The following is a 27,032-nucleotide window of genomic DNA, read 5'->3' as shown; positions in this document are numbered from 1 at the left end:
TACAGAGTAAAAGGCCCATGTCCATTTTCCACTCTAAAGAGAAGAGAACGTTATTCTGCAGACCCGTTTGTAGGAAATCAAGAGCTCATGTTAAACAGACAAAACGGGCTGAAAGAGGTGGCCAGCTGGATGAATAACAACTGTCTCCAGCTGAAGGCGAAGAAAACTGAGGTGATGATCGTTGGGAGGGGAGCGGATCGCTGGGGGGACAGCTGGTGGCCTCTTGAGTTAGGGCCGGCCCCTACACCAGTGATGGAACTTAGAAACCTGGGAGTGTGGTTAGATCACACCCTCTGCTTCACTACCCATACTAAGAGAGTGGCGGCATGCTGTTTTGGTGTCCTGCGTGGGCTAAGGCCGGTGCTCAAATTTTTTGATGCTCCAACAAGACAAGACAGTTGGTTATTCAAGCGACGATTATCTCCCGGCTGGACTATGCCAGCTCGCTCCTGCTGTGAGTAAACCAATCTGAGATCGTTCGCTTACAGCGCGTACAGAACGCGGCTGCGAGAGCAGTGGTGGGTCTGCCAGGGTCCTGTCCCACTTCTAATATTTTGCGGTCCCTACATTGGTTACCGATCAAAAGTCGAATTCATTTTAAGGCCCTTAGCCTTGCTTTCAAAATCTTAAAAGGGTCGGCACCTGAGATTCTCAATAATCTCGTATCCGCCTATGTCCCGACTCGCTCCCTTAGATCTCTTGGGCAATCCCTTGCGGTTGTCCCGCGTTTCAGGCTTAGCCGGATGGGCGGTCGTTCCTTTCGAGTGAGAGCTGCGGCTCTCTGGAACTCTCTCCCTCTAGAAATCCGCCTGTTAGAGGATCTATTAGCATTCCGTAGGGCCGTGAAAACTTATCTGTTTTAATTCACCTTATACTCACTTTTCTGTTCCTTTTAGCGTTGTGTTATGTTCACCTTTTCCCTGCGCCAGGACGCTCCTTAGCTGGAGCATCTGTGCGCAAAATAAATGATATTAACATAACATAACATAACAAACTCAATTTAAGGCCTAATGCAAACTTAGCGCTAAGTGAATACACTCATTCACTCAAACACTCAAAAGTCAACATTGAGCATGTGATGGCCAGTAATGCATTTAACACAATTGAAGACGCTTACCTAAGTGTTTGTCCTTAGATGTTTTCTATGCATGCAGTGATCTGCTGTGTGAATTGATGTTGGCATGGTATATTATATGTGAACTCCAAGGAATACCGGGGAGTAGCCTGAAGACCTAACATTTTTAAATCCAAGGGATAGAAATGTAAACAATTTTCTAGATCTCCGTGTCTGAGCTGGCCCAGGACTGACAAAAGAGCCAAGCCGGACAATTGACTCCTTCATTTGAGAGCAGATGCACTCTTAGTGCCTCACAGTAATATCCAATCTTTTCTACTTCTTGATGGCTGCCTTGGCCATCAGCTTCTGAAGTCTCACAATAGCACATGCTGGCTGCCAAGCATGCAGGATATTGGAACCTCGGCAGCACACTTGACCTCCACAGTGACCCTCTTTCAGCTGCATCCAGATAAGGAATGACCTTTATAGCAAAGTGCAGTTGGAAATTACTTGTCCTCACCATCTCGGAAATTTGAAATGCCATGTTCAAAATGGACCTCTAAAGTGTTTTTAAACCCCAATCAGGGCAGCAGTGTCTGGCCTAGCTCTTCCCACCAATCACATGGGAGAGAAGATGCTACAGATAAGATATACCTAAACAGAGGATGTCAGCCTTCCTTCCACCTGGAACCAATTGTCCCTGTCTGATTCAGATAAATATATTGATAAGTCACTTCTGTGTGTGCCCTTGCCTACCACCTCTCTCCCCACCTGTGTCGGCAACTTGGTGGTCTTTTCATTTGCTGGGCATTCCACATTTATTAGCAGTTGCTCAAATCAGCACTTCCCATCAAAATGCTTTATACGGTAATTAATATGGTACACAAAATGGCTCTTAGAATTCGGAACAATTACTTTACTTGACTTTTTTAAAGTGAATTTATACGGGTTTTAAAAATAAATGTTAATTTGTTATAACCACAGGTTACCATAACTTCACTTTAACCTTTGTTTTTTTAGTGTTTTTTTTATAATGATCATATTCTTCATGCAACCGCTCCTTTCTCCCAACCAAACACGAGTAACTAGCCCTTTGCTTAAGTAGAAGAACTTTGCGTAATATTGTATAGTGAAAACAGCAACTTACATTGAAGATTTACACTTTTTAAATTCTCTTACGGTTCAAATTTCTTTGGGTTTAGTGTTTCCATTTTACATTAAAATAACATTATGGTATTGTAATTCTTAAAATTCACTAACACTGCCAGTGGAGTGGATTCCCCAAGCACTGAACTGGTTAAATGTGGTTGGAGATTCTCCCAGCTGCTCATTGGACATCACAGTCTTTCAAGCCTAGTCCTAAAAAGAGGCTTTAAAGATACAATTCTCAGCACACCTGGGCAAAATAAAATCATATGACTTTGAAGAGGAGGTTAGGTAAATTGGCACCAAAGAAAGGTAGGGAGGTCATAAACAATGTACCTCATCTTGGGCGACCAAGTATATTCAGGTGGCCCTTTTGGTGGCAGGCAAAAGAGTTCTGTATTTCCCTTTATAATTCCGAGAGCAAAAGGGAAGACAGAATTGTCAACAGGAATCATAGGAGTCCAAGGCTAAGCAGAGGGAATAGAGTAAGGGACACAGAGAGAGGGTGAATGAAACAACTAGCTGTTAGTCCAAACTGCATCCAGCGAGCCAGAACTGGACGTCATTCTTTAGTTTAAATGCTATTAAGTCATTAACGTCCTAGCTTTTTCTATGCAAGCTTTTTTGCTCTTCGTGGGATTAAAAGTGATAAAAAGTGCCTATGTATTGTATTGTAATTGCATTTATACAGCTCTTACTACCCTTGACGAGGTGTCAAAGCGCACTGTCGGCAAGTAGCACGCTACTCCGGAACCAATAAAGGATTAGTGGTGAAATATGAAAGTAATTTGAGTGGTGGATATGTTAGTCAGTTATTTGGATTGAGAAGGATAGTGGAGGGATAGAAGAGGGGAAAAGGTTTGCATTTATATAGCGCTTGCTACCCCTGTTGGAGTGTTGAAGCTCTTTTTCGGTGACTCAATGATGTGAATAGTTCATATTTATGAATGTCTTGGTTCATTTTTGCTCCAATATTTGTTGCCAGTGAAATTCTAAACTTCCTTGTGCTCCACTCAGAGCAGAATATGAGTGTCCCAGTTGAGTAGCAGCCTCTGACGTCCCCACATTTGGCATCCTTTCAATCCCGCCTTTTCTGGAACCAGCATCCGTTGCTGTCGCACGGCCTGTTCCATTCCCTGATTGCTTTTTGTCACAGAACAAATGGAAGTTAGACATTGTTTTTCAGCAGGTCCATGAGCTGCTGGTACATCTGGCTCACACCTGCCCTGCTTGCAAAAAAAGCCTTGGTGATCGCATGCTGCATGAGTTGAATGCCAATTAGGGACGCGAAAGACCTGACAAAGGATGGACGCCTTGGCTGTGCAAGGTTGCGCCTCCCATGATGACGCGTCGATGGACACTTCTGATTTCCTATTCTTGCATAGGCTGTCGCCAGCACTGGTACTATGTGCCACAGATAAGCATAATTCACACTTTAACAGTGGCAATGAAATTGTGCTAGAAATGGTGACATCAGTCAATAAGGGTTAAAGTACAGGGCTCTATCATTTGATGTGTAGCTGCCCAGGTACAATGAGACAAGTGCTGACACTTACATCATTCGGAATGTTGGTGTGGCCAGAAGAGGCTTTGGTGGACTAGGAAACGAGACAGGAAAATATTTGCAAACTTAGAGTCTCGCATGGTGCTGCCATGTTGTCACACGGTTTTGGGGTTGTGCATGCGGGCACCCGGTGTAGAGACTTTATCCCATGATGAACTGGAGACTGTGACCCAGAGGAGATTCTACTTCTGTAGACGATTGCAGGGTTTGCGACTTCCCTAGGACATGAGAAAGCGCGTTAGATGCCTTTGCATCAGCTGTTGGGAAGGGAAGGTGTGTTTATGCAACTGCCCAGGCAGTTCTGGAACTCTACAGGACCTTCCCAACCTCCCCCTACTAGACACACCGGATCACACAGCGGATATTATTGAAAGGTTGGTATGGGTATGGTTGGTTTATTTGATGGGTTCTTAAATTTAGAGTATCTAGTTGTACCTCCTTGTATGACACCCAGAGTATAACAACCAATGCATCTCTAAGGAGTAAGGAGACATCATTTGTCTTTGACACAGATAGGTCAATGAGATGCTTCAGAATGTAGAGGAACATTAATCATCTCAAGGCTGATACTGACCGCCCTCTTCGTCCGCCATGTTGATTCTGGGTGTTTTGCAAGAGGCCATCATTAGCAGGGGTGGGAATTTAACACCATTTTGTCAACATTCCATTGTTTTACCTTTTTTGCACGCACCATCTTCTCTTTGTCACTTACATCATCACCTTTACCCTGCCTTTACTACAACCCCAAATGAAATACATTTACTAAAGGTAAGTAAGGGTACGGATTAGGTTTAAGTTAACGGCAATGTTTATGGTTACATTCAGCTAGGAATATGAATATGTTTACAGTGAAGTGAACTGGATTATGGAAAGGAGATAAAAAGGTGAGGCTGCCATTGAAATTGCATTCTTCATGTAAGAGGAAAGCTGAGGTGGTAATGGCAAACAGGGACAAAATTAAGAAGTTAACGTCGATGAGCCGATGTCATAAGAGGTGGAGAGATAGCTCAACAGTGGCCCTAAGTCTTTTTTTCTCAAATGTTTCCTGAGATGTTGATATGCTTCATCATAAATCAGTCAGAAGCTATTCCCAGCCCACCTTGAACCGCACAGGTAAACCGTGCAGAGGCAGCAGACCTGCAGTGATGTCTTCTAAAGTAGGCCTGGGCAGTGAACTTCACTCCATTCACAGAGTTTTCTGCACTCCGAACTCTGCAGAGCTCGCGGAGTGCAGAAACCACCGCTTCACGATGTGCAGCTGTGGTTTTTTCACGCTCGTTATCGCGAACGATAAGTTTGCAATCGCGAACGGTAAGTTTGCGAGGGCGAGCTGCCGCTCGGGTAGAATTTCTACCTGAGCAGCAGGAATACGAGCACAAACTGCAGTTCGCACTGCACTTCACCAACCACGGAACTTTGCAGAGTTTTTTGTAACTTCAGGGAGTTCCACACAACAAAACTCTGCGGACTATGCCCAGGCCTGTTCTAAAGTGGGCCATTCCTTTTTTGGGTTAGTTTTTGCTTTAACAAAATCTAAGAAATTCAGACATGGTATAGGATTCGTAACCACACGTGTAGCCAAATTCAGGGATGGACCGCAGAATGCCTCTGACTTCATCCAGAAAGTCGGCGATATGAAATAACCTTCCAAGGTGCTCCAGCAAACCTCTGGCAAGGATTTCCCATTGTTGTAGCTCACCCATGTTCCCTTTTCTTAAAGCTTATGGCCATATTTCCAGTGTCCGGATCTGTGAGTGTGTGGTGGATTGGACGTTGATTGGGAAACTTTGCTCTAGCAGTGACATGCTCTACACAAGCACAAAATACAGTCACAATACTCTGCATAAAGTTCATTTTTTCAGACGAACTCACTTAATCTACCCGGCCTTTGGTCGTTTCCAGGCACTACCTCTCGACTGTGCATTGACCAGCAGAGACCATTCTTGTCATCACCGTAAACCCCCCGCAAATGATTATACTACAGAATAGGCCCCTTCCACGAATATCTTGGTAAAGGGTAACTATGACAAAATTTCTTAATGTAATTGCATATATGGCTTTTTTCGAGACTAGTTGATGTGTGGCATTGTCCACAAATTGGGTGATATCCCCTCCACCTCCTGTTTCGAATATATACATTGCCATACACTCCAAATAGGACGGTCGACATCTATTTTTGGCAGATGTCTTGCATCCACAAATCTTTAAATGCAATGCTACACCCTCTACATAAGACAGACTGACCATCTGCCTAGGCTCATAACAGGAAGTGGAAAGATTCCAACGGCAGTGTACATGAGAGAATTTCCATTGTGTCCTTTAACAGAACACAACAAATAAAAAGAAGGAAGTGGAGGCCACAGGCACACATTGCAGAGGAGCAGCGGGTCAGTGAAAAAATACAACTGAAAGCGGCTTCCAAAGGGTACCAAGGGAAGAAACAAAATTGGCATTAAACATCTGCCCTTGGAGTGTGAAGGAAATAGTATGGGGAGATTTAAGCACAGGGAATGGAAGAGGAAATTAAATGCCAATGGTTTCCTCATGAACATGTGCAAAAAGGATGAATGGTCGCGTGCCCCAGTTGCTATTGGATGGAACACAAGGGAATAGACCTGCACATCACATGCACACTCCTAGGGTGTTTAACCAAAAAGAAAAGAAGTCCCCAAAATGTGAGCATGGGAAGGATATGAACAGACCACTCAGAGAATGACAAAGAGTCTCTTCTGAAGGGGGGGGAGAGGAGACAAACGCAAGATAGACCTGGAATGCCATGGAATAAGAAGCAAGCAGAGGAGAGTGATACCAGAGCCAATCAGTGGTAAGCAATGAGCCGGCTGTACGTTCTTGGTAAGCTCACAATAGGTCTTTCCCTACCTGGTAGGTTCGACTTAAAAAGGAAAACTAAAATGCTGTCTGGAAAATGGGTCGGGCAGTAAAAATGCAATCGAATAATCTGCCCTTGAGGTAAAGGGGTCACAATTAAGTATCTCAACTAATCACAAATGTGGCTGAAATTGGCTTGAGTTGCTTCTTGTTGGCTGTTCTGTGCTTTAAACTGGGCATCTTGTGATCTTTCTGATCCTTCGTTGACGCTGGTCCCGTCCGTGGTTCCTGATTCTCTTGTTTCCTCCTCTTTGACACAGGTTTGGTAGTAAGGAGGAGTACATGTCCTTTATGAACCAGTTCCTCGAGCACGAATGGACCAACATGCAGCGCTTTCTGCTGGAGATCTCCAATCCTGAAACCATCTCCAACACTGCGGGGTTCGAGGGCTACATCGACCTTGGGCGCGAGTTGTCGACCCTGCACTCCTTACTGTCAGAGGTGATATCACAGCTGGACCAGGTACGGTTTAGAAGATCATCTGAGGGGTCTTAAGTCTGACTGTACAAAAGATAGTCCAGACCTTGAAGCCCTCCATGCCACATCTTAGGACATGTGTGTGAAGAAAGCATGAACCGCTCTAGTCTAAGACCGGCTTTGGGGCTCATGTGAATGTATCCTTTATTGGGGGGGACCCATGTTTGTGGGAACAGCTACTGTGTGGTTTAATCAATAACTGTGACATAGTTAACAAGTGTGCAATTGCAGGCTGTTGATGTGTTCTGGCTCCAAAGCAAATGTTTTCAAAGTTTTAATTACAAATGAATGAACATTGGACTCTTGGCCGAGAAAGCACGTGTAGACAAATTGTGTCAGGAACACAATGTCAGCCGCAAACAGATTTGGTAGAAAAATATTGATCCCCCTCGAATATGTCCTTGTACAATAATTGAGCAGCCTGCAGTGACTGCACAGGAGGGCTGAACCAGCCACTCTTCAAAGGTTGTGGATGAGATGGTACCCAAGGATGGCATCCATGTTTATTTCATGAGGCCTGCGATTCTGCATATCTCCTTCATGGAGAAAAAGGTCCACAAACACATTTCTCAACCTACATATGTAAAACCAGTGCGGAAGGTGAAAAAAAGATGCTTTTGCATATTTTTGAAATCTCCAAGCGGCATTGGACAGGCGTAAATTTCAATGCATGTGCCCAGTTTGCAACCACACAGAGAGGGCATGGGAACAATATGCACTAAGAGTGTTGTGGGCAGAGAGCAGCATCCCTGAAAAGCATGAATGTATGGACACCTACCGTCCTCTCCCTTAGGTCCATCCTGACATATGCGAATACAGAATACACCAATTTCCACCCGCAAAGGGGCGCCATTTTCCCCAATAGGAGGGTTAGGATGGGTTATATATGGTTCTGATTGCCAGATGCTACTTATGTGCGGAGGTGGTGAAGTCAGAGACATTAAAATGTAGAACAGGATTTTAACTTTAATATGATACTGATTATTTCAAGAATTTTTTATATTTACCAGAAATCTTAGTAATTTCTTTGAACGTCCTTGTAATAATGTTTGCCGATATGTTGAAGACTTTTACTTTGTAGAACTTTTTAATAAAGCTCTTAAAATTAATAAAAGATGAATTAATAAGGACAGTTTCTCTGGAATGAATAATTCAGAAACCAGATTGGAGAGCTTTAAGGAGATTGTGGGCAGAACTCTAAAAGGTAAGAGGGTTGAAATATAGGTGTTTAAGAGTGCTAAAGGTGTAAGGGATTCGTGGGGATGCCCTATAATTAGAAGGGGTGGAGAGGCATTGTTTGTTTTTGCTACAGCATCATGATAGCGGATTTTAAACATTGGGACCAGTGTCCGAATAGACAGGAATGATCGAAGAGAGAGGTTCAGCAGGACTGAGGTAAGGTGCTTAATGAAAGGAGGCCTAAAAGGGCAAGGGAAGTCTCTGGAAGGGGCAAAAGAAAAAGCATTAAGGAATTGAATTCTGTGGAAGAAGTGTGGGGGAATGAGGAATATTATGAGGTCAGGGTTTGGAGGAGAAAACGAGGTAGTCCATGACCTGTCAGAAAGGTTGTAAGCAGAGCTAGTTGTGGGGATTTTAGAAAAGATGCAGAAAGGGAATGTTTGATGCAACGGGGTGGTAAATTATAGATACTTTTGGAGCAGAAACGAGACAGGCCGTGTTGCGTGTAGTGAAGTCATCAAGTTCTGATGCCCTCATAAAAGGGATGACTTGACTGTTTTGCTCTTTTCCATGTACTCTTTAGTTCTAGTTTACTAGCATATGTCGCGGTGTCTGCTCATGAGTGTCTTAAGGGAGAGGCAAGCAGACCTGAGGGCCAGGGCCTGAAACGGTCAACATGTAGAGGGCATGCACGCCAAATTGTGATGCAAGGATGTGGACCGAATTAAACGGTGTGGATTGAAGATGTGGAGCTCAGTCAGAATGGTCTTGGCTCTAGGTATGCAGGAATGGTGTTTGGAGAATGCTTATATCATTGGATAGGGTTTTCGGGATTGGAGGAGGGGCGTCAGTGGTCATGTCCTTCATGGCATCATTTAGAATTTCATCTTGCAGTACCATGGTGATCCCCTGTTAAAGATATGGACTTTCGAAAAGCAATGTTAATATCAGAAGTCAAGAGAAAGGGAGGGGTCCTGGGAACTAGAATCCAAGCTAATATCATAATTGTATTACATTCTGTAGAGCGTCCCTAAACAATAGCTCCCCTTTCTACCGACCCGCACCTCAGGGCATTGGAACATCTAGACATGCTGTTGTGATGTTGCTACAATGTACGCTTTGGCCCGTTATACCCCAGTCCAAAGGTTTTATTGCGGATAGCCTTTGCATGTGTCACTAGATGCACAATGCCCGCCCTTGGCAAGACTTCTAATTTGCATGCATTTGTATAAAAAGTCCTAAATGGCGCCTAATAGTAACTGGTCTGTTTTTACAGGGCACTGTGGCTAAACTCGGGCCCCTGCCTCGCATTCTAAGGGATGTAAGCACGGCCCTCACCAACCCAACCAGTGTTCAGGTCTCCGTCACATCGGATCACTCCTCGGCCTCGACGCCCAATGCCGGCACCACGATATCCGCGGGGCTGCAGAAGATGGCGATAGAGAACGAGCTATCTGGGTAAGAGAAATGGAAAGGCAATCTCCGCTGCCACTATAATTTCAGTAGAAATTTCAAGCAGGCTGTTTTCGCTCTACAAGATTTTCAATTTGACCTCCATCGGCAATATTTCTGGACACATAATAACAGCACAGAACACGGCTCTCTGAAAGAAATGGTGGTGTCGCGGTTATAGGAAAGCCATGTCTTCATTACCGGGTTAGAAGCCTCATCTCCTCTCAGATTAAAATGCCTTTTTTTTATTTGCTCCTGATAAAATGTAATTAAATTGATCAAAAGAATGATACAGCAGATCTGCGATAGCGCAGACTAGGCTGTATTTAACAATTCAATTAGCATTGAGGAAGCCAGCGAAGCAGTTGGCCTGTCTCGGTAATCATTGCTTTTATCTCTAATGCTACTCAGCATGTGGTACAACTGTTCAAAAAATCTATTTAAATTTCGCGTAGGCTGGAAGAACAAAACGCCCGAGAGCCTCGAGCCTCCACTGTAAACACGCCGGCTTTGTTCGAGCTCTCATTTTGTGAAGCCATTTTGGAGCTCATGTTTCATCCAATCAGAATGAGCGTTGCATATTTTAGGCAAAGCAGGGCCCTCGTTCCTAACCTGGAAGCGTGCCTCGGCTGTGTTTAGACAACAGTCCTAGATTAAGTTAGGAGATAATTACAGCATGCTGGTAATCCAGACAAACACAGTTGCTTCTGAGGTTGCAGTTACTGTTTGTTGTGTACACTGCACGGTTGGAATTTGCATACTCATTTGCATAATGCTGCACAGTAACAAGCAGCGTTGCCTCTGTGCGTTTGGTGAAAGGCACTTATTGGACAGGACATGTGGCAATGGGACGGCGTGTTTTTTGCGCCCCGCATTATCTCATTTCCACTTCATTTTAAAGCAGCCGCGTCAACATATTTTTAACAGCCGGGGTCTGGCTGCAGGCATATCCTGTCACATGTTTTACATTTTTACATTAATGTTCTGTTCCAGTGGTGTCCAATTTAGGATAAATCTAAACGGAACTCTGTTGTGTAGTGATTACCATGGGATTAAATCCGACGAGTACACGGCAACGGGGTAGCATTGTCCTATACAGCAACCAGCCAGTGCCTGAATAGCTGTTTTCACAGGTCAGTTTGTTGGACTGTTTTTGGGCAGTTTAGGTCTTGTTTGTATGGTCTTCAGTGCTGGTTTTACTGTTGATTTCCCTGATGTTAAAACAAACGTTGCCTGCAGTAAGCTCAAATTCATGCAGTCTTCCATACCTTGCAAAACACCTATACAGCGTGTCTTTACAACTTCAAAACTGTCCCAATTTCAAAATATAGGCCACTTTTTTAGCTATCTATTTTGCCTACAGGGGCCACCTTTATTTTGGTGCCTGGGCCCAATTTCTGCTCCAGTCTGACCATGCTCAGCACTCATTCCCCTACATTGGACACACCTTCTGTATGTGCAGTGACCAACTGACTGCGTACCCGTAGCAGGTCGACTCCGTGATGTCCTGGCCATTGCCCAGCATCACTTTGCATGCTGGTACATACAAGCCCCTTCTATAAAGGAAAAGCCAAAACTACAAGTCACATCATTCATTATGCTGTTGGCTATAAAGCCAGGACAAGACCGGTTGAGGCCTGGCTCTTAATATGTGGCTGATTAGCCGCCACGTGTCGTGTCGGCTGACACCAATAGTAATGGTATTTTTTAAAAGTACTGTAAAAATAAATCCTATTTGTTTTGTTTAAAAATATTGAAAAACTTTTATAAGCTTATCTCATTGCTGCCCCTCCCCCAAGGGAAGAGCAAGATGCAGCGTCTGTTTAACATATGAAACTCGCTCGACCCAAGCGCATCTCATAAAAAGTGTGAACAAATATCTTTAGTTGTTCCATGCCACATGTGAGTAGTTGATCAAATGCCAGGCAGAGGTCTCAAGTTCTCTGATTCCACGTGTGAGTAACTCATCCATACTAACAGCCCTCGTCCGTTTATCCCATTACAAATTCAGGACTGCAAGAACCACAATGTCAATGCAAGTGAGTATTAATGCAATTCTATCCTTTTCAGAGAGCATTAAAGTGGGGTGGCTGAATGGGGGGTTTTGAGAGATGGTACACAATGTTGTGCATTCTGTGGGGTTTTACTCGTTTGAATTACACAATTTCATTACATATCACAATTTTATGTAAAAGCCAGATTATGAATTTTTTTCCCCGAATCACTTTTCTTTCGAATGCTAAGGCTGGGATTAGAACCCACGCTTTTGTTTTCCAAAGGCAGCAGCTAAGCTGGAAGACCACATTATTCATGCCCTGGGCCATTAGTACACCTTAAAATGTATGGAATATAGTTACATATATTTACATAATACTCGATTCATAAAACACAGTAGGGATGAGGTGATTCAGCATGTAATCAGGAAATCTGAACATTATGGCTTTTTCACGCCCTTTTGATGTTTGGTTGTCCAGTTGTAAAAGAAGGACTCTACTGACCAGAATATAAAGGAAGATCCAGACAGGCTACTGACACATGACCAGTTACAACTGGAGATCTCTTAAACGGAGCCTAATTCAGCCGGCCGAGGAACCTTTATGTAGTCGTAAATAGGGCTCCCGTCTTTTTGGTATTTATTTTTGGGGGGGGGGGGGGTGGGCCATATCAGTCTGTATTTATCCATATTTATTATTTGCTAACTTTATCTTTATTTATCCATATTTATTATTTGCTAACTTTATCTTTATTTATCCATATTTATTATTTGCTAACTTTATCTTTATTTATCCATATTTATTGTTTGCTAACTTTATCTTTATTTATCCATATTTATTTTCAGTTTTGTGAAAAAAATGAAACTGAAACTGGAATATTTCGACATTAATTTAACCATAAATGTGCACTCTAGCTTGAATGCCTGCCAGGATTCAATCGTATGAAAATCTGCCGATGATAAATCAATGCACTTATCGGAAATATTCAAATTGTTGTATCAAGCTTGTTCATGTTTACCGTTGTTTCAGCCATTTTACTAAAATGATTTTCCTTTATTAACCCTCCTTCGCTGTCCGTCTGCGCAGCTAATGGCCTGGCATGGCTGACCGCATTTAGAATCACTTAAAAAGCAACCTAATATCCGTTTTTATCTACACTTGAAAATGAATGCAGCCAGGAAAATTAATGGTTTTCTGTTTGTATTTATCGTTAAAAATCAATAAAAAAGGAAAACTGGGAGCCTTAGCCATAAATCATGTATTTTTATTTATTTAGCCTCTTATTGACACAGGCCTGCAGATATCTACAACAGGTGTGAGCACAATCCTCTAAATTAGACATAAGCGGACAAGATAGACTTTACGAGAGTTGCTGTTTGACAAAGAGGGCTGACCACATAAAGTGGTGCTCAACTTTCAGTAAAACATTCTTTAAAGGTGGGAAATTAAATTGCATGTTATAACATGGCAGAGTCAGGCAAAACACTTCCCAGAGTTAGGCAATATAGCTTTGAATTTTGGATGCAACACAGAAAGTAGCTAAGAGCCTGATTTGGAGTTGGGTAGTACTGATAAATTCGCCAATATGGTGGAAAAGTGCTAAATCCTCTGCTGGCAGATTTCTCCTTAGGTGGTGAAACTACCAGCGGGACTAACTCTGACAGGGGTATTGTATGGAGATTTCACCGGGTGGTTCTTCACTTGGGGAGAATTCTTCTACACGTCCTCCACCAGTCAAACGATTTTCTCATGTCATGAAACTCTGAATCTATCACCAAAGCTCTTCTTTTTCTATCCTAACTTAAAAAAAATTCCTTCTTTTTCCTCAAGGAAGGTTTATCTGTATTTTGTATATGTGTCTGTGTTTTTTTTATTTCACTGACCTCAGTCACGCCCATGGCCACACTGCCCAGACTTCTGTCCCCTCCGCTCTGTCTTTCCCTCCTCCTTGGCACGATCTACAGGAAGCGTTTGGCATCTCTCTCCTCCTCTTGTTCACATTTATCTAATGCTTCCTCCGGTTCAGTTTAGCATTTAAAGCTGCTCTCCCTTTGTTTATTTATTTCCCCGTAGTCTGATAGATTTCACAAGGTTGCCATCTCCAACTCCTGAAAACAAGGACTTATTTTTTGTCACAAGGTCTGCCGGCGTCCAGCCCTCGCCTGCCCGGAGTTCCAGCTACTCGGAAGCCAACGAGCCGGAGGTGCAGATCTCCAACGGCAACAAAAGTCTCTCCATGGTGGACCTACAGGACAATCGCATTTTGGACAATGGGGCGAATGCAGTTGGTCTTGTGGACTCCTTGAACGACAGCCAGTCGTCCTTCGGACAATTGCAAGGATTATGGGCAGCACGGACACCTCAGAACAATTTAGTGAGTATGACAACAGTGCGGAGGGCGGGACAGACCCCCATGACCCCGAACTCGGACACCACTCCTGGTAGGCTCCAGCTTTTGGCGCCATTGTCGTTCCAGAATCCAGTCTACCAGATGGCAGCAGGGTTACCAGTTTCGCCGCGAGGCGTGGGGGACTCGGGGTCAGAGTGCCATAGTTCCCTGAGTTCCCACAGTAACAGTGAGGACTTGGCAGGGAGCAAACATGGCTTTGGGAACCCCGGGGGAACAGAGGATTTTAACAGGCGGTCTGGGGACATGTCACGGCGGCAGTTGTCGTTAACGGAGAAGACAAGCCAGCCGACTATGCCACGCCAAAACAGTGCCGGCCCCCAGAGGCGGATAGACCAGCCTCCCCCTCCACCACCCACAATGACAAGAGGGAGAACCCCTCCCACGTTACTAAACACAGCGCCTTATCCGAGGCCTTCCAGTGGGAGTATGATGTCATCATCCCCCGACTGGCCCGGCACTGGTGCTCGCCTGAGGCAGCAGTCTTCGTCCTCCAAAGGTGATAGCCCGGAAATGAAGCAAAGAGTCATGCACAAGCAGGTGAGATCTTTTTGTTTTAAAACTAACCTATATGAAATGCATATTTTGTGCTGTATGGGTAAGATTTGCTAGAAAATGTTCCGGTAAGGTTTTGGGCTAAGTTTCAATTGCATTCAATATTCTGGTTTGCTGTTTTTCACCCTCTAGTCTCCCATAAGGTGGCTTCCAACGTGAGCACAACTCTGTATATCCACGTGGTGTCAGACTGGTTTGCATGTTTCCATGTTGATAAAATGAGGCATTATTTGCGGCTAGATCTGTTGATATTGATGTCTGTTGAGCTCATGAAAATGTAACAGTAACATATCTGCTTGGAGGCATATGCAAATTAACAGGAGAAGGAGGAGCTTGCTGCAGGATAGCCTGGTCTTGTGAAAAGCATGGTGTATGCCTTATCCGGTATCATTAGCACTCTTTAAATGATTGCGTGTGAAGAAGTGTCCCAGACGTGTAGGACTTCTGTAAAAACTTACGTGTAGAGTTGTGTGGTAAAGGCCTGTGCCTCACGCGTTGGATGTGATGGCATCAGTTCGGTCATAAGAGGCGCTTATAGGATTTCGGTTATAGACCAGGGTGAAATTACTGATACAGATGTCAGAGAAATGACATTAGTTTGTAGATATTGCAAACCTTTAGATAGAGATGTTGAGTGGTCGATGCTTTGAGCGAGTTCCTTCCTTTGTGGCTGGGTGGTTTAATACAGGGTTGACAAGACAGATGAAGCAGAACCGGGTCCATGTCTGATTTTCACGCTAACCTTTGATTATGTAAATATGTTTGGTTTTAATTCACTGTATGTACATTTATCTTGCATGGATATCCTTAAAAGTAACCACGGAGCAGGCCAGCATAGGCCTACATCAGAAACCCCTATTGTAAGGTTTACTCAAAATAATAAGCCTTCGGCAATGGGACCAGTGGCCCCTGGTACAAAGCTCACCCCCGCAGCTAAAGAAATGATAGTGTGACCCTTGCCTTTCACTTTATATCTCTTTGCTTTATATCTGTAAAATGTTACTGCTTTCTATCAAATGTACAGTCTAGGGGAGTATTAATTGGATATTTTCACCCTGTGCGCCCCACTTCTCATCATGTCCTTGTTTCCTGTAATCTGCTTTCAGCCCTACAGGACATAGTGTTTTAGCTGCTCTGCTACAAAAACGTGCACTCCTAAAAACACTCATCCACTAATTGGGGTCAAATCTGCTCTATATGCAGTTACACTTCAAAATTGTCTGTGATTGGCAGATCCTTATCTTGTTTGTATAGGTTTTGCTGAAGGGCCTGTGTCAGGTGCTCAACTGTGTGCCCAAACGAAAACATGTACTTTTCCCCCTCATTTTGCAGTTTTATATTGCGCTGACATGACGCTGGGGTATTGATACACCTTACAAGTATGAAATATATTTGCATATATTTACATAATGCTCGATTCATCAATCAAAGTAGGACTAGACAATAACACAAATCTACACAGATTGCAAAGATCCTTTAAAAGGGATATCTATTATAGATACAAATAGCTGTTCTCTTTCCCAGTCCTGCATTGTTAACAATCACCCGCAATAAGCATTCTAGAATGTGTCTTTGTTTGATGACGTCTACCTGGGTTTGGAGACCAACTGTGACATCATCTCCGGGGGCCCCTCAACCCCTTCCATGCTGATGACGGCCAGGAGCCGTCATGGCACACAGTGCTCGTGTGCTGATGACGGCTCCCGGCCGTCATGACCGCACCCGCGATCGGAATGTGCCGCACAGGCGCAGAATCGCGGCCGCGCCCAAGGGGTTAAAAGCACAAAGGAACGATAATGGCAACAGATTTATGACGATGGAAGGTTCAAATTACTTTACTTTCAAGGCAAATACAAGAATAATTGAAGGCATCTCGTTAACATCCTAGAGAACTGATCTATGTTCAGTAAGAAGTAAGGACACGAATGAGCCCTTGTTGTAGTCATGCTAGAGCAGGGAAAGGGGTGTAAGGAAGGAACAGAAATAGATTAAAGAAGGCCAGCATGACTCCAGGAAGGGGCGGGAAGGTTCAGGCCGAAAGTGATCTCCACAAAGAAGCCTTTTGGTGTCTTTATTGAATGTCACCTGAAAGGTGGTGCGGAGAGAGAGATTAAAAGAGGTTTGCAGTGCAACCAGAAAGCGATTGCGTTTTTTAATGTTGAGGGTTCAGGGCGAGAAATTCTGCAGTCCAAAGAGGTCTTTGGCCCACCGGTATTTCAGCTTTTTTATTCGGATATCATGGGTTTCAAGAAGGTGTTTCTTTATGAGCAAAGCAAGCGATTTTGTAAACCTATGTTTAACAGGTAGACACTGGAGTGTCTTTTACTTCCAGTGACAAAGCATGCTGCCCCATAAAGACCCCTTCAGTGTTGCAAGGGTTACTTCCGGAATTTCTGTTAAGAGTTAAATTCTCATATTCAAGTCTTGGGAGGAGTAAAGATTGGATCATTGTCTTGAGGTCTTTGAACTTTGCAAGCCTGGCAATACACCTGGTCCCTGTGATAGTGGAAGCGGTGTGGCACAGCGGCCAGGGCGGCTGACTCCGGAACAGGGGGGCTCATGGTTCGATCGCCGGCGGCGGGTTAGCCCAGCGCCATGTGACTCTGGGCAATAGCTCGCTTAATCTTCCCGGCGGCCCCCAGCGCCTTGACATCCTTGGGTAATTGTTCGAGCTTTACAAATAATGGTATTATTGTTATTATTGTTATAGTACAGAACTGTGTACCCTCACCCCCCTAGGGAATCAGCAGCACAGGCCCACCTGCTCCGTACCTAGCATAATTTATATCTTTGTGTGTGACCCTTTGACCTTGACAAAAAGCTCTGACCTTCCCCAAGTCATACATCAGAAGCAGCCTGAAAGTGTGCCGTAGAAGCCAGTTCAGGTGATGCGAATCTCCCATCTCTAAGCAGGAGTGGAGAATCTGGGCTCACGGCGCCTGCGTGTGGCTGACCCTAGGAAGCTGACATTGGGTCTGACCATGGCATGGGAAGAGGGTTAGCCACTGTGTCCACGGCTGAGAAGGATGAACAATCCCTTAAGCTGGCATGTTGTCAGTAAGCGTTTGTCTCACTAGGTGCTGGGGCGATAAGCAATGACGCTTCACTGGCGCGCCTCACTGGATGTTGCAGCCTCCTTCCTTCTGCTTGGCGCAAGGGATTTCTTCTGTTTGCTCTGTTTTGTTGCCAATATTCTTTTTTTCCTCTTCTGAGTTTTTTGTGTTTTAAAACTGTGTTCATTTTATAAACCAAGAGGCCCTTTTGAAGTGGCACTGTAACATTGTCTATACTTTTGTGTCTGGTACATCAGTACTTTAAAAACATGTCCTTGGGTTTTTGAAGCCCCAGTGTTGTTCTCACAGATGACTAGAAAATGTGCTTAAGTTGCTTTCTATAAATGTGGAAAAAGGGATTATGGGTAACCGCCAAATAAACAAAAGACTTTCAATATGTCTTCCTGGGACTGTATTGCATAATTGCCAAGGGAGTGCAACAGGCAATTGCTGTTGATTTCCCACAGGGTTTCTTCTGCCTTATGTAAGTGGCCGCAGAGGCGTGCATCTCCCCTCCTGTAATACTTATTAGCAGGAGCACATTTTCTGTCTGTGCAATTTCACGGCTGCGTTCATTGATTTGCACCGGACTCCTTTCATTTGCACAGGAGCATGGCCCCATGTAAATGGGGGAACATCATTGTCCTTGCTCCTGGGGCATTATCATTATGCGAGTGTGCGGATGCGGTGATTTGTGCATAAAAGAAGATGTGCGTCATTTGGCACATAATCCATCATCTGCTACATAATCTGCAGCTTTTAACAAAAAAAAGTTTCTAGCTCAAACGATTCAAAAGACTCTAAAAATGTAGCAACACGTGTTGCCGTGCGGTGGAAGGCTCTTTGCAAAGCTAGAACTGGTCACCTTTCTGTTGGTTATGGCTATATTTGGCAGTTCAACTGGTACTAACGAGGTGCAGCCAATGCCCAGACAGTGTTACCAAGTTTAACAAGCATTTACAATGCAACGGTTTCGCCTTTGTAAAAGTTATAGCTATTGGCATTGTAAATGACAATTTTTTTATTTATGTGTTGGTTTTGAAAACAGATAAATAAATGGCATTGTCATTTACAATGCCAATAGCTTAATCTCTCGCAAATGCGAGACCTATTGCATTTGCACCCACACGCACACAGAGAAACATGTGCAAAAGCGTGCATGCCTACAAAATGAAGGGGTTGAGTAACTGCACTTTTTTTTTAAGTTTGTCATGTTGCACAGGGCCTTTTTGATGCCTACTGGCTTAGCCAATTATTATCTCCTGCAATTCAATAATTAAGGTGGATTCGTTAAAGTCCATTCAACCTAAAAAGAGTCACATTGCAATCAAGTTTCAGGTAATCATCAACTTTCTAAGCGAAATATATGTTCTTTCTCCGTTAATACAATGTATACATGGGAGATACTGGGTGAAAGAAATGTTGCCCACTGCGTTGGCCTTCAGTCTACAAAACCCAGACTGGCTTCACGGGAAATTAAATCTGGCCAAACTCAAAAGGATGCTGATGCGTAGGAAACGCAGACAAACAATGAACCGCGCCAGGGCATGAACTTCAACTTAATCCCAGATGTAGGTCTATTTTCTGCAATGCCAGTCTAAACTGTATTTACAAAGCACTGACTGTCTACCCAGAAGGGGCAAATGCTTCATTTATTCTACAAAACGATTTTCGAATAAAACAAACGGGGGGAAATAAAGAAATGTAGATTTGTCTTTATGACCATAACACAAAACAGCGTTATTAACCAATGACGAGTTTACTGAAACAGGTAGTTGTAATGCTTTAAGAGTAATTAAAACTGTTAATTAGTCACGTGATCCCTCGTGGAAGACAGTCCTACAAACACCTTACTGAAGACCTACAACAGTAGTTTTTAAGCAATGTGCATGCATGGCACTGCAGTGCACGAGAAACCACTGCTCCATTAAACACCAACCTCAATAGTACACTAGATGGCCTACCAAGACCTCAGTTTCTTTTCAAAATAGGGTGACAATGGCGGAGTAATCTGAACTCGAGCAAGCTGTGTGGAGACCAAGTAATACAAATGAATTACAATAAACAAAAGGGTCTGTAACCCATATACGTACACTTGGGGCCGAGACCACTTTCCTGAAGATTGAAGGTAGTTTTTCATTAAGCCCACAGGGAGGAAAGAACAAAAATCACTTCAGAAACAGACGTCAACAGCTAACTATTTCTGCGAGTAGTTTGGCAAATCTGGGCATTTTGCTCTGGCATGGACATTCATAGAGCAATACTTTTCCTCAGCACATAATGAAACAACGGCTGTTCCCAAATACCATACCTTAACCGCTCTCTCGTTCTCACATCAACATAAACACACACTTGCTGAATGTATCATTTGCTTTTTATTGCTCTGAAAATATCACATTCACTTAGACTTCAATTGGTCGTCCACTACAACAGCTGTGGTGCGTGTCCTCTTTACATCAAAGAGAAACAAAGTGTCTAATATAACAAAGTTCGATCCACCTTCCGATAGATTATTCGGTCTCTGCGATATAACTTAATGTCACTTTCACATTTTCTTCAACAGAAACCGTTGCCAAACGTGCTTGAATTCGAGAAGAGTACAGGCCTACCGGGCAAGCATGTGCGCATGCTCAAATTTCACAGACACAATGTTACAAATATGTGCTTCTGCAAATTAACGCATGTACTCCGGCTATTTGCCCAACCTACTCCTACCTGCGTGCACTTGATGGGGTGCGGTATTATCATGGGTGACAAGACATGCAGGTCTGCAATTCTTGTTAAAGGAGGAGCGTCGCAATAAAGGAGCTTTTTTTTGGGGGGGGGGGAGCATGCGCTATATTGTTCAGTAATAAAGGTATGAAAGGCCGTCAGACCAGGAATCCGAAACAAGCCACATGAAACAATGAAAGGTGCTTAAAACTCACGAAAATTATGCCATACGAAAAAAATAAAGACTCATAATTGCTAGCTCGTTTGGACAGCGAGTGCCTTAAACAAAGGCCCTTCAAAGTTAGCAGCGATTGGTATGTACCCACTTTTAACACAAATAACCGCGCACTAGACACATAAAAACGAACAGAGCAATACAAAGAATCATCGTATCCCTGAACGTAGAAAAAGCAGTTCTCAGTAATGTTTGCGAATGCAGAAGCACTTTAGGACTAATTTCCACACAGTAAGGCAGCCTACTTTAAACAAACGCCCTTCGAGGCGTGAGCGCCCTGGATTATGTCACCGAAGCGGGCAGATCGCCTCTCCATCTATAGTAGTCAATGGTCTACGGACCCCGCCCTGAACCTATTTTAGGAAAGGCTACTACATTTCAGGGATGCGCAGTTCAGAGCGATAGAATAACATCGGCTCCTGTGCCCAAGTCCAAGCTGTTTACAACTGCACTATGTGCAACCAATGTACGCCAGGGATTGGCTGCATCATGAAGGTCGTGTATAAAGCAATGACTTCAATCCTGCTTGCTTCGCGCAGAATTAAAAGTAAATCCCTGAGATGTTCGAGTTCTTGCAACATTATAAAAAACGAAAGGATTACATAAGAGGGTTTAAAACAAGATCGTTCGAAGGCAGGACACCACCAACAGTTTCAAGATCGCGGAAATACAGAAGTAGGAGTAAAACAGTACGTCTCCTTGAAATGGCCAATCGTGGTCTATTAAACATTTCCGCAAAACACCCGTCTTTCACCCGGGAACTGTGCAGCACTTCCAAGCGCTGATCAACATTGCAGGATGCAAAGTGTCCTGGCCTTTCACCCACGTGACCTAGACCAGTCTCCTTTGCGTGGGAGAAGCCTGGAAGCAGCGTAGGGGGGGCGTCCGAACAACGCTCCCCTGCAGCCGGCATCATTAGTGATCCAAACAAACACCGGTAAAACCAATAAGTCTCTCCTCGGGGACCGACCGGCTTTGCCAATGGTTTCAAGCCATACTGCACGCATCCCCGAAGCTTTGCATTGAAAATTAAAGGGTCATTTTGCATATGTGCGCCGACTAAATTAAGCAAGTGCTTTTTTCCCGCTTTAATTATTCAAGTTGCGTCTGTAAACAAAACGAAAAAACAAAACAGCACAATCCTTTAAACGACAGCATTCACCTGTTCAGGTTGCATAAGAAATAAGAATTTCAAATGGAACCTCCTGTGTGTGCCAAATCCTTTAGTTTTTGTACGACAACTGCGTAAGTCAAAAAGAAAATACAAACAAGTCAGGTCCCGGGCCGCGCTGTGATTGGCTGACGTCACGGGGTGTCCTGGGCCGGCAGCCAATCACAGCGCGGCCCGGGAATGACGTCACGGGGGTGTCCCGGGCCGGCAGCCAATCGCAGCGCGGCCCGGGACAAAGGGGCGGGGCTTAAAAAAAGCACCAGAAACGCCCCCGAATCGCGTTTTCGAGAGAAAGCGCGATTGACAGCCTCTGCCTCCCAATGGCTAGCCTCCATTTATGGAGCTAGCCAATGAGAGGCAGAGGCGGTTCTAACATCACTACTGAAAACAAAAGATTTCGAGCTGGGAGGGGCTTCGCCCCTCGCCCAGTCGAAACCTAAAAATGAGACAATAATGAAGTAATACTATTACAAAATGTGCCACATTATGCTGCATAATTTGCATCTTCTTGCTGCATAATTTGCATCTTCTTGCCGCATAATTGACTTAACCCTACCACATAATTTGGCCCTCCCCTGCTGCATAATTCCAGTGGCCCTAGTCCTTACTACCAGTATTTCTGACAGTATCAAAAAATGAAGGTTTAAATCTGTGACTAACTTTAAATTACAGGCCGATCTCCCCCTTCTAAACCAGTCAACCAGCTATTGCAGCCCAATTGCAGCAATATCTGAGCACCTACAATTTGTTCTCAGATTGTAAGTCAGGTTTTAGACTCTGCAGAGTGACAGAGGGCGCTATTCTGGGAGCTAGTGTTGGAACTTAGAGGAAAATGTCAACGTACCACTCTTTTTTTCCCCATGATCTCTCGGCGGCATTGGACTCCTCCTATCTCTACTACTTCTTTCTCACCTGGGACACACTTTTGGTGAGAGAGAGAGTTTGGGCCCTAAAAGGGATCAATCTTTTTCAAGAATCACTAGCAACAAGTGCCAATCAACCTCACACACCCTCTGTGGAATGTGGCATCCATCAGGCTGTGTCCTATCACATCTCCTATTCAACGTCTATATGGTTTCAGATGTAAGCTTTTGGCACCCATATTTTTCTGTGATTGTTTTAAAAAAATGAAAACGTAGCCCCTTCCCTGCGGGGGTAATTCCCCCACGGTGTGCGGGGTGAGCGCGGCACCACGGTGCTCGTGACGAGACCAGCTCGTTATGTGTCACGATGGAGCTGTGCTCATGACGAGCTGGTCTCGTCATGACCCCGCCCACTGATTAATTCGCCTGCACAGGCGGGGAATCAATCACGCGTGGGCGGAGTGCAGCCGTTATGACGAGACCAGCTCGTCATGAGCACAGCTCCATTGTGACTCATGACGAGCTGGTCTCGTCATGAGCACCGAAGAGGTTAAAAAAAAAAGCAAACTGGGCTGTTTTATAAAAAAAAGTGTTTTCATTTTTGGAAGGTTTCAGTGAGAGTTGGCAGCGGTCCCTTTGACCCCTGAAGCAGTCACCCCAGTTTACAAAATGGAAAGGGATGCAGAGGGGACCGCTTCTCTTTTATGAATGAGTGACCAAACCAACTTGGGAGTCAGTGACTTTTCATTTGTTTGCGATCGAAATTATAGTCACAAGCCATTTATACACAAACCAAATCACTACCTAGAAGGGATGCCAAAAGCACACCCCTTCCACACAGCGAATCGGAAACCATTACTAAAGCGATTTTGCGATTCGGTTAAACAGGAAAATGTTTTTAGCTGTTTCAAATCCTTAAATATAGTAATTAGCAGGGTTTGGGAGTGCCAATACCCTTAGTACATCTGACCACATACTCTCTTCCTGCACCGTTATTGCCTTGAAGGAGATGACTGCCTCTGTTTTATTTTATTTACATGTTTCTTTTAGTGTCAACACAAGGGAAGAGATGGTAAACAATTACCTTTTCTTAGTATTCAAAATTCAAGGTATTCGGATAAAGTATTTTAATTTATTTAATATGCTGCTGCATCAGCCCACAAACATCCGTGTCTGCCCTAGAAACGAGGACAGACATGATAGGGCTCAAATAAATAAATCCAGGACTTGTAAAGCGCTGCTAATCACCCCCGAGGGTCTCCAAGCGCTGAATTGTAGGCTTGGGGAAATTAAGTGATTTGCCTAGAATGCCAGGATGTTGATGCCGACTCGAACCTGGTTCCCACCGGCTCTGAAGTCAGTATCTAAGGCCATTACGCCACATCCTCTTCCTGAAAAACGGCACGGAATTATGAGACTGGAGAAGGCCTCAAAAACATTCAGATCTATATTCATAAAATGCTGACATTTGATAATTTGCAGTTTGCAAAGCAGTCTTTGCATCCCCATTGCATGATTGTCGTCTCCATCTAGGCTCTGATTTGCACATATTGTCAAATCTTTCTGTAGATGTCAAAACCTCCCCTCTGGCTGCTATGAATATAAATGAGGTCGGTGCTGCAGAGATGTGCCCATCAATATCTGATACCGCTTTAATTGCTTCCATTGGAATACATTCATTTTAGGGGAGAGAATGAGGTGAACTACTTTTTTCATTGTTCTGCAACAGGGTTACAAGCAATCTAACTCCATAGCCGTATGGATAAAGAAATATGGACTGAGGCGCAGTATGCATTCCTGAATATTTCTTTACATAAAATGTCAACGTGCTCCTGTAAGATAACCTTCACACACATGTGTTGGAATGTGCAAGTAATGTGCCGAGCTTGGGTAGTAGACTATAAACGGCAGTTCAGCTTGCAAAAGCTTTTTTTGCCTTTTCTTAGTCAAAATTAAGTATTATAACTCGGGACTAATTAACAACAGCAGAAAATAAGGCTTCACGTTAGCAATTGGGTAACAACCTTCAAAAATGTAATTAATGGCTGACGTTTTAATGATCTCATTCAGGAGAAAGTTTGTTACATAGCAAGAAAGGAACACAGTCGAATCTTGTATATTTAGGAGATTGCAACCAAGTAGTATTGATCAAGAGATGAGTATATCTTTCAGTTAGACCATTGTTTTTGCACTAGTTAAAAAAAATGAAAGACTTAGAACATTTCTGTGACAGAATGAGAGTGCTGCTATAGCGGCAATGTACATTTAGGCTGGGTAAAAAAGAAACAGGTTAAGGCTGCTATGTGTTTTTTGTATGGAAGATACCAAACCTTCCATTTTCCAAAATGTTCAATACATTTTTATTTTTGACAGTCAATTTATTGAACAATATTAAAAAAAAAAACACTTTGTGGTGAAGTCAATGCTTGTTTCGGCATTATACAATATGATTCACTGGATGCTTCATCAGGACTGAATGAGCTGGTTTGTTAAAATATTTTGACTATCACACGCCAAATTAAGAACACAATTGACGATGTATTATTTCCCTTAGCCCAAAGGTTTACAATATTATTTTCAGAGAACTTGTTAGTTTGTTACTTTGCTAAATAAACTGGTCTGACACATTCCCCTATGTAGATGAATAGTAATTGGACATTTAATATTGTGGGCTGTTCATTTCACTGGTGCTGTGAACGTTTTCTATCATCAATATATCATCAGCATTTGCAAAGGCATGCCTCATAAGTCAATATTTATTTCAGTTGATTTGTTCGTTCACTAAAGATATGAATGGTGACATTTTATTCTAGGGTATCACTGTGAACACAACCTAACATTTTTTTGTTGAGCAGTGGATGTAAAAGGGTGGGAGGGGAATTTAACACACAATAGAGGTTCTATTGGTGGAGACAGAGAGAACAAATGTAAGGCCCACATGTTACACAAAAAATCTGATTTTAACTTATTCTATTACAACGTCACCAATGAAGAAATTAGTGTACCACAACTTCTCATGTGAAATTATATTAAGTAATTGCACGGTTTAAAAAAAATGATCCGTAAACCTGCTTCTTGCGGCAAACAAAATGATGCCAGATGAGATACTACTGTTGCATCTACTCTGCACAATTCACAGTAGGATTATGGATTTCCTATCCTCAACCTCTTATTACTAACTGAAAGATCATTCAATAAGGCATTTTTAAAGATGTACAGTGTATTTTACTGATTCGCTTTTTTACTTAAATGCCCAGGCAAACATACTTTACAGCAGTGTTAATTATTTCTAGCCGGTAAACTAGCGCAGTGTAATCTGCAAGGTGCAGGTCTGAATCCCCCTAACGTAGGTCGGTGGGCTAATGCACCCGCTGGAGTGTGCAATGTACAGCCAGAAGATTAAATCCCGGTAAATTCCCCATTACTGACGCAGGCACGGCCCGTGCAGGGCGTTATACCGGGGCGGTGACGTCAGGCGGGGGAGGGTCAGGGTGGGGGGTTGTAAAATGCGGGATATGGACCATTACAGGTAAGTACCGAAAAAAATAAATAAAACGAATTTCGTTACCTGCGCTGCATCGCCAAATGTGATGCAGCGCGGGCAACACAATAAAAAAACAAAATGTAATGGTCCATATCCCACATTTTACAACCCCCCACCCTGACTCTCCCCCGCCTGACATCACCGCCCCGGTATAACGCCCTGCACGGGCCGTGCCTGGACTGACGCATAGGCCTGTGTGTTTAAACTATATATTCTTCTATTAACTTGAATGACCTCATTTTATCTTGACGTAGTTTAACGGAACTGAAGGTCATTCAAAAACCTCATGCGAAACACGTATCACTGCAAAATTCAGCCCGAATTTCATCTTTAAATGCAATTCCTGTCATTTTCACTTATGATTTTAATTTGAAGCAACCAATTATGTTATGATATCCTTGAACGTATTCCCAGTTCTTTCTGCTCAGTATTTCTCCGCACACTAATCCTGCATGGGTTCCGAGCAGCGTGCTACTCGCCGAAAAAAGCGTTTCACCACCTCACTAGGTGTAGCAAGCACTATATAAATACAACCCTTTTTCCCCCTTCTAGCCCTCCGCTATCCTTCTCAATCCAAATAACTGACTAATATCCACCACTCAAAATACTTTCATATTTCACTATACTAATTCACCACACTAATTCACCACTAATACTTTATGGGTTCCGGAGTAGTGTGCTACTCGCCAAAAAATGCAAAAATGGATATGGGTATGCCCAGATGTGGGTCCCTT

General features: G+C 43.5%; 1 protein-coding gene across 12 annotated transcripts in view; it reads left to right on the top strand.

Annotated features, from left to right (window-relative positions):
• The window catches only part of DAB2IP (DAB2 interacting protein), a 1,475,985-nt gene that overhangs the window by 1,309,884 nt on the left and 139,069 nt on the right, over positions 1-27,032 (top strand). For 7 of the 12 annotated variants that reach the window (XM_078641853.1, XM_078641855.1, XM_078641851.1 and 4 more), the window contains 3 exons: positions 6,917-7,118; positions 9,589-9,770; positions 13,832-14,705. In XM_078641853.1, coding sequence (XP_078497979.1) covers positions 6,917-7,118; positions 9,589-9,770; positions 13,832-14,705 — 1,258 coding nt within the window. The remainder of the gene's footprint in view (positions 1-6,916; positions 7,119-9,588; positions 9,771-13,831; positions 14,706-27,032) is intronic. The other 5 variants (XM_078641861.1, XM_078641852.1, XM_078641857.1 and 2 more) reach the window with 1 other exon arrangement.

This window comes from Lissotriton helveticus, chromosome 5_1 (genome assembly GCF_964261635.1).
Source record: "Lissotriton helveticus chromosome 5_1, aLisHel1.1, whole genome shotgun sequence".
Classification (NCBI taxonomy): domain Eukaryota; kingdom Metazoa; phylum Chordata; class Amphibia; order Caudata; family Salamandridae; genus Lissotriton; species Lissotriton helveticus.
This window is presented reverse-complemented; position numbering and strand designations above follow the sequence as displayed.